At 42.8% G+C, this 15,078-nt stretch overlaps 1 protein-coding gene across 1 annotated transcript in view; it reads left to right on the top strand.

Annotated features, from left to right (window-relative positions):
• Positions 1 to 506: 506 nt before the first annotated feature.
• Positions 507 to 15,078, top strand: part of LOC132524780 (phosphatidylcholine translocator ABCB4-like) — a 75,715-nt gene continuing 61,143 nt past the window's right edge. Inside the window, exons 1-5 of the mRNA XM_060157184.1 lie at positions 507 to 565; positions 775 to 863; positions 4,865 to 4,919; positions 8,697 to 8,847; positions 14,549 to 14,606. Of these exons, the coding sequence (XP_060013167.1) occupies positions 781 to 863; positions 4,865 to 4,919; positions 8,697 to 8,847; positions 14,549 to 14,606 (347 nt within the window). The 5' untranslated portion in view covers positions 507 to 565; positions 775 to 780. The remainder of the gene's footprint in view (positions 566 to 774; positions 864 to 4,864; positions 4,920 to 8,696; positions 8,848 to 14,548; positions 14,607 to 15,078) is intronic.

A 15,078-nucleotide genomic window follows, 5' to 3' on the forward strand; every position in this document is an offset into this window, starting at 1 on the left:
CCCTGCCCAGCTCTCGTCCTCCCTGGAGATGGTTGGGTTTGGTGCCCCGGGGACCAGACCTGGGGACGCAGAAGCGGGAGGCGAGCCTAGGGGTCTTTCTTGGTCCTCGACTGTCCCATGATTAGTGAGCGTCTAGAAACTGTTCCCCGCATGGGTTTAAAAAGAACACTGAGCGCCGAGGGAGTGTGACAGTCACTTTGGAGGGCTCGGGTGGCCAGCCGGGCGAGGCTTTCGGAACACCCGGCGGCACCGGGCTGGTCCCGGGCTTATCAGCAGCAGCTGGTGCAGCGGCCTGGGGCTGGCTGCTCGCCCGGGTGGGCGGCGGCCGGCGGGGCACCTCCGGCGGCGAGGGCGGCGTGCCGGGCCCTTCTCCGCGCTTGGCCCGCCGTGTGAGCCGGGCGGGCGGCGGGCGGGCGGCGGGAGGGGCTCCTGTGGCCCGGGGGCCCTCGCTGGCCCCGAAGCGCGCGGGGTGGGCGGGGGCGAGGCCGCCGGGAACAAAGTCCAGGACCCGCGGCCGCAGCCCTGGTGCGCCCAGCAGCTCGGCCAGAGACGCGCGAGGTCCCAGGTGAGGGGAGCTTGGGCGCGCCGGCTCCGACCAGGGGACTCCGGCGACAGTGGGCTCCGGGCGGCGGCAGCGCGACCTCCACGCGGCGTCCCCGCGCCCCGCGACCTGTCAACCGGTCCCGATCCCTCGAGCGGGGTCTGCGAGGAGGCTGGTCGACCTCCCCGCAGTGGGTGGGTGTTCTTGGACCTGAGACTGTGGTTTCTCCCTAGGCTGAGATGGATCTAGAGGCGGGAAGGCTCGCAACAGTCCGGATCCCCAAGAATACGGAGGACGAATTTGAACGTGGCAGCAGCAACAGGTACATGACCCGCAGCCGCCGCTTTTCCGCGACACGTGAATTAGCAGGGCCAAATCTGGCTGAGGGAAGAAGCTGAGAAAATCTGATGATGCCTTTGGCCTTTGTTTTGGAGCTTCCTAGAGTCTTGTCTGAGGTTCTGACCTTACCCAAGGAATGTCACTGAGGCTTCTTTTGCAGCGGGCTCAGGAAGAAGAGGATGTGTTTAAAAGTGCCCGCGTCTCTTTGGGCAGGGTGATTCGCTGAATATGTGTGGCATAACATTCCTTGCGTTATGTAACTCAAAACTTTTCCGAAAAACTTTCATAAACACCATCTGATCTTTTATGCTGGCAGAGCATCAGACGTGTCATTGACGGTTGTGCTTTTTAAACAAGCGTAGTGAAGCAGAAACCTCCTTCCTCCCCCTCGTTATTCGTCTTCCTCATTTTACCCATCCCACCCCGCTCCTCCCAGCGCCAGGCTCTTCCATCTTTCTCCCCTGTGGGTGGTGAGGGGTGAAGGGGGTAGGCGCACCTGGAGCAGCCTCATTCATCCTAACCTGTGCTGCCAAAGAAATTTTTGTTCAGATGCAAGGGGGAAACCTCTTTCTTGAACGTCTTCCTTCCTGTGACGGCTCTCGGGTTCCCAAAGGCCCTTGTTGCCCACACTTCACGGACCTCAGTAGGGGCAGAAGCAAACCAGTCAGTGACATGTTGTCATTGTCCGCCTTTCACCGTGGGAATAGTGAATCACTTCCGCCTTCAGCTTCAGTTTACGAGGCTGTTGTGGTCTCTGAGTTCATGCCAGGCCACCCAGAACTAATTGAACTGTGTCATCCAGTGATCACCCCGAGGGACAAATTTTATCAGGTTCTGTAGTGTGTCCTCAAGCTGCAAGGGACCTGATTAGTCAACGGAAAACATGCCTATCTGGTGGTTCAACTGAGGCATTATTTTTGTCTGTTAACGTCTTCATCCAGTGATCTTGCCTTATTCCTTCTACGTACCATGGTATTCATTCACCGAAAATTTGGCGTGCCACATAAAATGGGTATTATTTCTGCTAGAAAATAATTGATATTCTTTCTACTAGAAAAATGTGGGTTTCGTCAGCTGACAGTTTAGACTGGGATTGACTGTGAAACTATAAATAGATGCCATTTTCTGGAAGAAGGCTATTTATGTATTGCACTGGCTGAACATTTGATGAGTGTACAGAGGGGGTTTCCTACAAAAGATGCAGTGACAGAACCCAAGGAAGTCCTCAGAAGTGGAGCTCACAGCCTTGTGTTGGAAAGAAGACAGTTCAAAAGAGAAATAGAAAAAGCTAAGAATAAGTTGAAACTGTAAGATTATGAAATGAAGTGTAAGGAGACAAATTTTTATAAAAAGCAGACTAAAGCTCGTACATTAAAGGAAGTTCAGCTCACTTCAGTTATCTAGGGCACATTGAGAGTTAGTTACATGCTTGTTGCAATCATGCCGTTATTGCCTATGGCACATTGTTTTGAACATATTTCATTGCAGATGTCTGTCCTTTGATTTTGGCGAATGTTCTAGATAATTTGGGATCGAGTCCTATGAGTAAAACTTTGTCACCTACCTGGACATTTAAGCTAAATAAATTCCTTTTAGGTTTAAAAAAAAGTCAGCTCTCCTAGAGTTTTCATTTATTGTATGGAAGATAGATATAAATAATAACGTATGCTGAATATGTAAACTACAGCAAATGTTAGAAGGTAATGAATGCTATGGAAAAGCATTAATCAAGGCTAAAGAAATCAGGAGTGCAAAAAGGAAGTCGTTTGCAATTTTAAGTAGGGTGGTTAAGGGAGGTCTTACTGAGAAGGCAGTATCGGAGCAAGAACTTGAAAGAAATGAGAGAAGTGTGTAGCATCGGAGGGAGACCATTCCTGGCACAGGCAGTAAAGACCCTGCGATGGGAGCATGTCTGGAAGGTTCACAGAACAGCGACAGCAGAGACACCAGGGTGGCTGGAGCAGAGCAAGCAGCAGTGGGAACGGGCACTGTGGTCAGAGAGGTGACAAGGAAACATCATGTGGGGCCCTAGAGGCTAACGTAAGGATTTGGCTTTTACTCTGAGAAAAGTGGAAGCCATTGTAAGTCTTTGAGCAGAGGAGTAGCATGATACAAATTGAGAGTTTTTTAAAAATCTGCGTTATTGACGTATAGTTGATTTACAATGTTGTATTAATTTCTGCTATACAGCAAAGTGATTCAGTTATGCATATATATGCATTCTTTTTTTATTCTTTTCCATTATGGTTTATCACAGGATATTGAATATAGTTCCCTGTGCTATACAGTAGGACCTTGTTGTTTATCCATCCTGTATGTAATAGTTTGCGTCTGCTAACCACAAACTCCCAATCCATCCCTCTCCCCACAACTCTTGGCAACCACATGACTTGAGTTTTTAAATGACTACTCTGACTACTGTGTTGAGGAAAGACTAAAGTGGGCATAAGTGGAAGTGGAGAAACAAGGCAGGAGTTCTCCTGGCTATTGGGATAGCCATAAAATTGGTGAGCAGTGGTTGAATTCTAGATGTATTTTGAATGCAGAGTTGACGGGATTTCCTGACACCACTCCCTGTAATCATTCAGAAGGGTGGCCTTTACTAATTTTATTTTATTATTTATTTATTTAATATAAATTTTAAAATTTAATTTTATTTATATCTGGCTGCGTTGGGTCTTCGTTGCTGCACGCAGGCTTTCTCTAGTTGCAGCAAGCGGAGGCTACTCTTCGCTGCTGTGCGCGGGCTTCTCATCACGGTGGCTTCTCTTGTTGTGGAGCATGGATTCTAGGTGCATGGGCTTCAATAGTTGTGGCACACGGGCTCAGTAGTTGAGGCTCGCGGGCTGTAGAGCTCAGGCTCAGTAGTTGTGGTGCACGGGCTTAGTTGCTCCACATCATGTGGGATCTTTCATGACCAGGGCTCAAACCCGTGTCCCCTGCGTTGGCAGGCGGATTCTTAACCACTGCGCCACCAGGGAAGTCCCAGCCTTTACTAATTTTAGATCAATATGTATGATTTTAGCAAGTGAAGGATTAATTGATCTGGAGGACACTGTTAACATAGTCATCTTCCCTCTGTGTGTGAGCTCTGCAAGACAGGTGACCGTCTCCCGGTTATCCAGAGATTCCTATAGTAACTTGGATGGTTACCTTTGCACTTGGTGATTGCCTTGCAGTCGAAACTGGATAATTTCGACAATTTGTGGACATCACTATTTTATATTTGAAAGTATAATGTTGATACCCTGAGAAAACCATAATTCAAGAAGAGACATGTACCACAATGTTCACTGCCGCGCTATTTACAATAGCCAGGACATGGAAGCAACCTAAGTGTCCATTGACAGATGAATGGATAAAGAAGGTGTGGCGCATATATACAATGGAATATGAGCCATAAAAAGAAACAAAATTGAGTTATTTCTAGTGAGGTGGATGGACCTAGAGTCTGTCTTATAGAGTGAAGTAAGTCAGAAAGAGAAAAACAAATACCATATGCTAACGCATATATATGGAGTCTAAAAAAAAAAATGGTTCTAATGAACCTAGGGGCAGGACAGGAATAAAGACGCAGATGTAGAGAATGGACTTGAAGACATGGGAGCGGCGGGGAGAGGAGGCTGGGACAAAGTGCGAGAGTGGCACTGACATATATACGCTACAAAATGTAAAATAGGTAGCTAGTGGGAAGCAGCTGCATGGCACAGGGAGGTCAGCTCGGTGCTTTGTGACCACCTAGAGGGATGGGATAGGGAGGGTGGGAGGGAGACGCAAGACGGAGGAGATATGGGGATATATGTATACATACAGCTGATTCACTTTGTTATACAGCAGAAACTAACACAACATTGTAAAGCAATTATACTCCAATAAAGATGTTAAATATATATATAATATTGAATATGATAACTACTCAAATTTATATTCAATTGAAATATTTTGTAACAGTTTTTAAATTCAGTCAATTATATTTTTTTACAGCAAACAAGATAAGGAGAAAACGAAGAAAGTGAATTTGATTGGACCATTAACATTGGTAAGCTGTGAAATATTAAATATGAATAATTCCTGCCTTCATTTAAATTTGATGTCTCAGATCCATAGTTAGAGCAGTACTTTAAGACTGTCTACAGGCAGCAATAGGTTTTCCCTGCTGCACCTGTGCTGTCCTGGATTGGCTAACCAGAGCTAACTGGTGTACTGGGAAATTGAAAATAGGACTTGTGTTCGTAGCAGCATACAAACGAACGAATTTCAGGAAAATGCATCTCAGCACTTGTTTCACAAAAAAACCCGAATTTAGTTTAAAATAAGCTTGCATATAAAGAGATTGTTAACTACAGAAAATTGTAAAAGATTAAGAAATTTATTATGTTCACGTTGGCTTCCAGGAAAATTGATTAAATATGGAGTTACTGTTATGGACTCAGATATGTTTACAACAATTCTCAGTGGTTTTCTGCTGGTCCAAGGCAAGCCAACATACTTTTGGAAGAAGGCAAATCTGTTTTTCATTTGTAATATGTTTAAGAGAGGTGACCCATGGAAGTGTTTGCCCACTGCTGGTGAATATGATGTGTTTCAAACTATGACGGCCATTTTTTGATAGCAGAGAAGTTGGTATTAAGCAGCATGTCAGCTGAAACCTCCAACTTATTAAGTAAGGGATGAGAGGACACCAAAATGTCCACACTCTGGAGCATTGCTGCATTCGTCTCATGTCACCATAAAGCCCCTGTTCGTCCTCTTCTCCCTTATGCTTGTGATGTTTTTGTTTAAAAGTCTCAGTAAGGGTAACATTTTTTCAATTTAGTACTTTAGAGAATAAATTGTTTGTGAAACTAAATCTGGTTTTAATGCGTAGGTTTTATTTTTATTTATTCATTTATTTTTATTTATTTTTGGCTGCATTGGATCTTCGTTGCTGCGCGTGGGCTTTCTCTAGTTGTGGTGAGCGGGGGCTACTCTTCGTTGCGGTGCATGGGCTTCTCACTGCGGTGGTTTCTCTTGTTGCGGAGCACAGGCTCTAGGCGCGCGAGCTTCAATACTTGTGACTCGCGGGCTCTAGAGCGCAGGCTCAGTAGTTGTGGTGCACAGGCTTAGTTGCTCTGTGGCATGTGGGATCTTCCCAGACCGGGGATCAAACCCGTGTCCCCTGCATTGGCAGGTGGATTCTTAACCACTGCGCTACCAGGGAAATCCAGTGCACAAGTTTTAAATCTGCCTCGTAGAGAAAACAAAATGTCACTAACGTTAAAGTGGAAACAATCATTTGAATCTAAAAGTTTAACCTTAAGTTAAATGTAAGTGTAATCTTTTCACCCTCTGAATAGATATTTTTGCTGTTGTTCTGCTAGAGGTTCAGGACAAAACTGTGGGTTTGTTTTGTTTTGTTTTGTTTTGTTTTGCGGTATGTGGGCCTCTCACTGTTGTGGCCTTTCCCGTTGCATAGCACAGGCTCTGGATGCGCAGGCTCAGCGGCCATGGCTCACGGGCCCAGCCGCTCCGCGGCATGTGGGATCCTCCCGGACCGGGGCATGAACCCGTGTCCCCTGCATCGGCAGGCAGACTCTCAACCACTGCGCCACCAGGGAAGCCCAAAAGTGTGTTTTTTAATAGGAGTTAGAATGCATTCTTTTTGATCTGAAAACAGATCTAGGTTTACTTAGGGTACTGCTGTGAAATTCATGGAGTTTTAAATTGAAGCTTGGAGACAATGTTTTATTTAATTAATATGAAAAACTTTTAAAATTGAGGTACAGTTAACATATTACATTATATGAGTTTCGAATGTACCATGAAAAGCACTTAAAACATTCCTCCATTTCACATAAATGTTCACTGAAGGAACATTATATGACAACCTGCTCCTGTGCTTGAACTGTGGCCCATAGACCCGAGGGCTCTATCTCCCTTCCGCAGGAGCCATAAAACGAACCTTGGGGACACTGGTCCCTTTTGTAGCAGTTTTAGGGGCCCTTCCCCGCTTGTCCTTGACTTTACCTGCTCCCCTTGTTCCATTCCAGGCCCCACCTGGCTTCTGACCCCTTGTCCCTTTCAGCACTCTTGCTTGCCCTACGTGCTTGATGATGGAATGTGGTCTCCCAGACTGAACCCCTGGAACTCTTTGAGAACAGCTTGCACACACACCCCTCACTCCCCGCCTTGTGCTTTTGACCTCAGGGTGCCCCTGCATAGGGAGCCCGTCTGACTCAGCCTGCACCCTCAGGGGTCCCACTCCACCAAGCCTGACTCATCATCCATTCTTCGGGTCACCGATCCTTGTCCCCCAAAGGGGGTGAGGTGAGGGAAATGGGCAGAAGGAAAGGTTAAAAAGACAGGAAGGATGCAAGGGACAGAGAGGAAGGTATAGAAACAGAAAACTTATAGACGGAAGATGTAGTCCGGAAGGCAGAGGAGGAAAGAAGAACAAAGAGAGAGAGCCATAGTTCAGTCAATCAGAAATGGTGAGAAAACCATTGTGGGGCAATTGTACTCCGGTAGAGATGTTAAAAAAAAAAAAAAGAAAGAAAAAAAGAAATGGTGAGAAAAAGTGAGAATTTGGAGAGGACTAACAAAGATGGCGGGGGACAAAGTGTTTTGGAGAATTATGACACTGATTGGCTGGTTAGTTCTTAGGTGTTGTGCACTTCACTGTAACAACTGGTATCACCCCTCTCCTCTGTAGGTGGTACTAAGTCCAGGATTGTTGGTGTGGCCCACCAGGCCTTTTAGACCTTTCTCTAGTATCGTCTTCCACGCTTTGTACTGTGCACTCAGGAATTCCACTGCGTGGAGTCACCCGAGCGCCCGTGTGGTTTCTAGTCCCCCTGCTGTTCTAAGCCTCAACATCCTCCACTTCCTCTGCACTTCCCATTTCTTCTTCAGCTAATTCCCCCTTACCTTTCAAGATTCTACAATGAGCGTCATCTCCATGAGCAAGTCTTCCCTAAAGCACACACTCAGGCACTCCTTAATGTTTGTTGCACTTCACTGTGGAGCTGCCTTCTAAAAGCGAACTTAAACCTCTTAAAGGGATCTTATCCTCAAAACCCAGAGGATCTGTTCCCCCCAACCCCTTTATAATTCTCCCTTTGAACTATTCTGAATGTCTTTCTTTTTAAATTTTATTTATTTATTTTTGACTGCGTTGGGTCTTCGTTGCTGCACGTGGGCTTTCTCTAGTTGCAGCGAGCGGGGGCTGCTCTTTGTTGCTGTGTGCAGGCTTCTCAGTGCGGTGGCTTCCCTTGTTGCTGAGCACGGGCTTCAGTAGTTGTGGCACGCGGGCTCAGTAGTTGTGGCACCCGGGCTTAGTTGCTCCGTGGCATGTGGGATCTTCCCAGACTGGGGCTTGAACCCGTGCCCCCTACATTGGCAGGTGGATTCTTAACCACTGTGCCACCGGGGAAGCCCTGAATGTCTTTTTAAAGGACATACTATGTGTGTGTATGTAAATGATGTCTACCCCTAGCTGCTCTTAATTCACTACCTCAGGAGCTCTAGAAAATCAAACAATATTTCTTAATGGGACCAAACCTTAGTCCCTTCTGATTATATTGCACTTATCCAAATAAGATAGTGATTAAATGGAGTTAGATTGATTTCCTCACAGAATACAAAATAAACAGAATCATGAAATTAATCTGTCAGTGATTGGATTGACATTCTTTCTTCCCTAATACCTTTACTTGCAACTGTTACAAAAGTACTGACATTAAATAAAAATCCGAAGAACATATCATTGTGAAAAAAGAGAAATCCTGTTACACAAGCTAAGTATTCTTATCTTTTCTTTCTTTCTTTTTTTTTTTAGTTTCGATATTCTGATTGGCAGGATAAATTATTTATGTCCTTTGGCACTATTATGGCCATAGCTCATGGGTCAGGTCTCCCCCTCATGATGATAGTATTTGGAGAAATGACTGACAGATTTGTTAATATTGGAGGAAACTTCTCCTTTCCAGGTAAGCATTTCTCTATTTAAAAATATATATATGTGTTTTATATATATGTTTAACTGAGTGGAGGATTAGACATTGAGTTTTCTATTCATCCTCTACTTGCTTCATGGTTCGGACATCTGGGTGACTCCAGATATCACAGAAGGGGTTGTAACAGTCTCAGAAAACTTCCTCAAATACTCATTTAAATTTCAACAAATAGGTGTATGCTAGTTGACTTTAAATATAGAATAAGGAAACACCCATCTCCAGAAAGTTTTGCATTTAAATAAAGTAAGGAAGTCAGTCTATGTGAGGATGGTGGAACTATAACAGAGTATGTCTGTGCAGTGTCCATCCCATTAGTGATTACCGATGAGCTTCAGAATATATCAGTTTGCGTGGTAGTACTTCTTAGCTATGCTCAGCTTGTAGGTCTGTTTCTGGTTTTCTTTTTTTATCTTCCCCCATCCTTTTTGCTAAAATTAGACCCACTTTCTGTCTCTAATATTTGGATCAACAAGGTTGACTTGTTACTTGACAGAATACTAAAGAGTCAATGGACTCAATGTGAAAATGATGTGCTTTGAAACTCACTCAAAGGACTATAATTACTGAAGAGCCAAAGGAGTCCTGTAAGTTAATGTCATCTATGTGAGAGGCTGTGTCAACAGCACTGGAGTGCGGTTTCAGTGCACAAAGTTATTTTCATATTAGCCAGATTTAACATAGAAAGGAAGATGTTCATGCTTTCTGCGAAGCATGATAGCTCAGTTCCTCCCAAGAGACCTGTGAGCACGAGGCTGGAGAAGACCGAGTGAAGCTTTACTGGCATGCAGATGGTGGAATAGAAGGAAAACAACGACAAAGGAGAGGCAGCTTTCACAGTAAAGACATCTGAGAAAAAGTGGACTCTATAATTTAGATGACACTCAGTAAGAGTTTTCAGTGTTCACTGATTGAGAACTACATATTTGCTTAGCATTGTAGGGCTTAATTGTAATTACCTAAGAGAACATGATTGCTTAATTTATACAACAGGGGAAAAAAGCTGTACTTTACATAAATATTGATGAATATTAATGCCTTTTAGAAGTCTAGTAAAAGCATCCTTCAAAAGTTAAATCAAGCTCCTACAAAAATAGTTTATTTACTCTCCAGTACTCTTGTCTCTGAGAAGAACCTCTTTATAATAAAAATAACACCAATAATAGTAACCTTTCATTGTGTATATCGTGTGCTAGGTCTTATTTCACTTAAGCCTCCAAGAACCGTCCCACACAGTAGGTAATATTATTTTCTGTGACACATGAAGACACTGAGGCTTGTCCAGAGTTATACAGTATTAGGGCAGAATTCAAACCCAGGTCTTTCTGCCATCCCAGCCATGACCATATACATTATACTGCCAATGTAAATAACTTTCTCCTTTAAAAAAATGTGTTTGGCAAAGTTTTAAATGGATTACTTGTGCTTGACCAGTGGCCAGAACTTCAACACCATAAAGGTAAAATTGGACTAAGATAGGATAGTTTAAAAAGCCTTCAAGGAAATGAGGAATTTTCTATTTGTTTTCCTTGTACTTCTTATAAGATCTATATCTATAAGACACACACACACACACACACATACAGTAGGATGATGCCTATATTCAAACGCATCAATAAAAAATGGGTCTCAACTCAGGATTTAAAAAAATCAGATTAACGAATGAGTGGATAAACAAAATGTGTTATATACATGCAAGGGAATATTATTCAGCCTTAATAAGGAAGTTCAGACACCTGCTACAACATGGTTGACCCTTGAGGACATTATGCTAAGTGAAAAAAGCCTGTCACAAAAAGACAATTATTGTATCATTCCACTTAGATGAGGTGTCTATAGTAGCCAAATTCATAGAAACAGAAAGTAAGATAGTGGTAGCAGGCTTGGGGGAGGAGAAAACGGGGAGTTGTTGTTTAATGGGCATAGTTTCAGTTGGGGGAAGGTGAAAAAGTTCTGGAGGTTGGTTGTACAACAGTGTGAATATATTTAACACTGCTTAACTGTACACTTAAAATGGTTAAGATGGTTTTGTGTATATTATCACAACTAAATTTTTTGAGAAATCTGATGCAGTGCTCTTATCACAGGGGAGTTGGCATTTGGTTCGGTTTTATCCGTCCTATTTTTGTTTTTGCTAACACCACAGTAATTCCACAACTTTCTTATTTGGAGCAGTTTGCTTGTCTTTTCTGTGTTTCTAATTATGCAACCGTATCGCTTTGAAGCTGGAATGGCAGACAGGTGCCATGTACTGTGCCCAGGGCTAAATTCAAGGTCTCTCTGGGGCATGGCATGAGCTTACTTACAGACCTGTAATACCTGGAGTGATAAACTCACCCGAGTTGCCAGCTTAGTTTCAGTGGCCTCCAAATTAAATGACACTTGGTCCTCTACAGCCACATTTGTCATTAGGCGTATTAGCTGTCTTGGAGGGTTTGGAATGGGAAGTTCAAATGTTATTAATTCCAATGTCCGCTCTTTAGTAGTGTGTACAAATAATACTCCCGTGCCTCTTTGGAGAAGACGAAGTTGTTATATTTCATACTCAGAGAGCTCATTGGTATGTTTACATTTGTAGTTTAGCAAAAATCCTGGGGATCGAGAGTAGATAGAGTATTCAGCTGAGTACTTAGCTGTACTTAGCAGTACTTAGCTGAGCTCACTAGCTCATCTCATAGAGAGGATGTTATTTAGAGTCTATTCTTTAGAATCGTTGGATTCTTGGACAGCTAGACTAGATGGGAGCCAAATGAGAAGGGAATGTTAGAAGAAAAAAAGGTTTAATTACAGGAGGGCCTGATGGTGACTTACTGTGAACAGAGCCCATCCTTGTCAACAGAATAAAGGCTCTGTGACAAGGTTGTTCCGTCACAGTGACTCAGTTGTGCAGAAACTATGCATAAAACATTCCTCATCCAAACCTAAGAATGGAGTCATAGGAAACAGTTTTTCTGCAGAGTATTAGGAACCTGATATCTTATGCCAAATCTATGTGACTGTAGTAATGTAGGAGATTCTGTGGAGAAATCAATATACCCTGCGTGCCCTTGCATTGCCACATAGATGAGAGGAAAAGGCAGTTTTGAGCCCCAGTTACCTTAATTAATTACCCACACTGCCAAAGCTGCCTGGACATGCACCAACTCTGTCCTGTGCTGAGTGTTTCTATATAATAAAGGAAGTCCTGGGCAGAATCAAGTAAGGCAGACATTGATTTACTTTGAGACTCAGAGTGACCTTATGTAATGTCTCCCCATATAATCTTTAAGGTATACATTTATTATTTAGGCCCTTACCAGCTTATGACTTTGGGCAAATTACTTAACCTCTATAATCCCTACTGTTCTCACCTTTGAAAGGTAGACTTACTGATAGAATTAAATGAGACAGTTTATGTCAAGTGTCTGGAACATAAATATTGGGGGAAAACTAGCTGTAAGAACTTGGATATGAAACAACCACTCTAAGATTCTGTTTCCCCATCTATGAAATGGATGCATTATATGGGAGCTCTCTAAAATGAATAGGCGGCTTCTAGAATTCCCCATTTCCTCATTATGGGAGGCATTCAGGCAGACTAGAGTAGGAGTTCTCCATCCTGGAACATTAGAATCAGTTGGGGACACTTTTTAGAATTATGATCTAGACTCAGCCAGAGGTTCTGATTCAGCTGGTCTTGGATGGAGCCTGGGCAGCTATATTTTTTCACGCTCCCCACGGGATTCTAACAGGCAGACAGCGTTGTGAAGCATTCAACCACAGAACTACTTAAAGACTGTTTAGGAGACTGAAGCTTAATAGGTAGCATCTGAGAAGACCAGGTCGAGGCCTTTTCCAGAACTAATTCCATGAGATTTCCAAGTCTAGAATTCCAGATTTCGTTCCATGGCTCTTCCAGGAACGAGACATCAACACACATTTGCCTCACCTTTGTGGTCAGGCAGCAGAAACTCTTGGTTTCCTGAGGGCCTTGGGGCTCCTACGGTTACTAACGCAGAATTAGATTGCCATTCTTGGCCTGGGACTCTGAGAAAGGAGCAGGTCAAACTTGGACTGTTTGTAGATTCTTATTTCCTAGGAGGGAGGGTCAATCTGAGTTGTAATATTGGTGTTGGAGGAGAGTAAAACTCATTCTAGGATTTCACCTGATTTCTACATTCAGGGGGAAAAAATAGCCAGGTACCCATATATCTGCAGGTTGCCTGTGGTTTCTACAAATACCACAGCTTTAGGATAGATTGTCTGCCTCTAATTCGAAACATGGTTCCAATGTCGCATATCAAAGGTGTCAGATTTATGAACTCAGGAAGGAAATGAGCTTGCAAAACGGAATGGATAAGAACAGAAGTAAAATACGGTCTGATTCCTCAAGGATCTAGTAACTGATAAAGAGCTAGATTAATAAGCAGAAACACTTCACTATGAACATCCGTAGAAAGAACAATCCTAAGCGAAAAATTATGCCACCATCAGGGCCACATGCCTGGTAATTGATCCTGACAGTAGTTTAAAATAAATTTCTACCTTATTTTCCTTTGGAGGAAGGTAAGAATGGTAACACAGCACCCAGAAAACATGATCTAAGGCTAGTACAAAGACTAGTTTCTCTGCTAGCATCATGGTAAATGGGAAATGCCTACCCTGGTGTGCTTTCTCATCAATGCTGTGGTGACATTTTATCCTATGATTATGTGAATGCAGTAGATATGGGCTGCTTCCTTTTTATTTTTTCACTTTGTGTTTTTGAAAAAGTGAAAATGAGTCATTACCACATGAATCAATCACTGTAGTATAGTGTCAGGAGCTGTATGGTATAGTGTTAGGACTCTCAGCCTACTTGCTAGCTGTGTGACTTTGGGTAAGTTACTTTATCTCCCTGTGCTTCAATTTCTTCATCTGTAAAATGGGAATTTATGAAATAGTCCTACCTCATAGAGTTGCTGTGAAACTGAAACGAAGTAATGCATGTAAAGTGTTGAGAACAATGCCTGGCATGTAATAAATGCTCAATAAATCCTAGCTATTACTAAAACATGTAAACCAGAAAAGGCACATTGACATTTTTATCACATTAGTTCAAATTAAAAGACAATTTCCTTCCAGTTAATACTGCTTTAAAAATACCAGGACAGGGAATGCAGGATGGTGACCGAGTACCAGTGATCTACTGACTTGTCTTTGAGCAACTCAGCTATCTTTTCTTTTCTTTAACTTTTCTTCCTTTGCAATGAATGTAATTCAGCCTTTCTGTTACTTACATCGTGAGGAAGCATGTAAGGGAAAACACACACATATAGGAAAGTAAAATCAAAAGAAGCAAGTATGTGGAAAGTGCTTTGCGCCACTAAGAAAAAAAGTGCCCCTTAAATCTTGTGTTTTCTATGTGGACCATTTCTTTTTTCCCCCTCTGCCTTCTGTATGCCCTTCGTCAGCTCCTCTCTGCTGCCTTAGGAAGCTGCTTTGCTTCAAGGCCCAAGACCTCTAGGAAGGGGGCTGAACCTGGGAGGGCTTAACTTCCCCTAACTGGACCCTAAATGCACCTAAACCCTTGGGCCCTTTACATGAGTCAAATGAAAAGAGTGACTTGAGAGTGAAAAGGAAAGAGAAAAAAGATTTTTAAAACCTGGCAGTGCCTTTCAAAAATGTCTTATTTTTGTTTTGTTTTGTTTTTATTTAGTGAATTTTTCCTTGTTAATGCTAAATCCAGCCAGAATTCTGGAAGAAGAAATGACTAGGTAATTGGCTAATATATGCATATATACATATGTACTTCTTTATGGTGTACTTTTAAAAACATTTTATTTGAAAATAATTTCAAACTTACGAATAGTTTTAAGAATGTACAAAGAGTCCCTATATACACTTTACCTTTTGTTAGACACTTTAACCTATTGTTTTCATTTATTCCCCCTCCCCTGCCATTTAAATAAACTGCACAGAGTATGACCCTTTACTCATAAATTCTTCAGCACGGTTCCTAAGAATAGGACATTCTCTTTACAACCACAGTACAGCTATCAAACTCAGTACGTTTAATATTGATACAATACTTTGATCCAATCTATCATCTGTATTCCAGTTTTGTCCGTTGATCCAGTAATGTCATTTATGGCATTTTTCCCCTCATTCAGCCTTCTTCGTAGTAATCCCAAAAGCCTGTCACATATCGTTTGTATGTTTACTTATCAACGAATGCTGCTGACGTAA

This window comes from Lagenorhynchus albirostris, chromosome 8 (assembly GCF_949774975.1).
Source record: "Lagenorhynchus albirostris chromosome 8, mLagAlb1.1, whole genome shotgun sequence".
NCBI lineage: Eukaryota > Metazoa > Chordata > Mammalia > Artiodactyla > Delphinidae > Lagenorhynchus > Lagenorhynchus albirostris.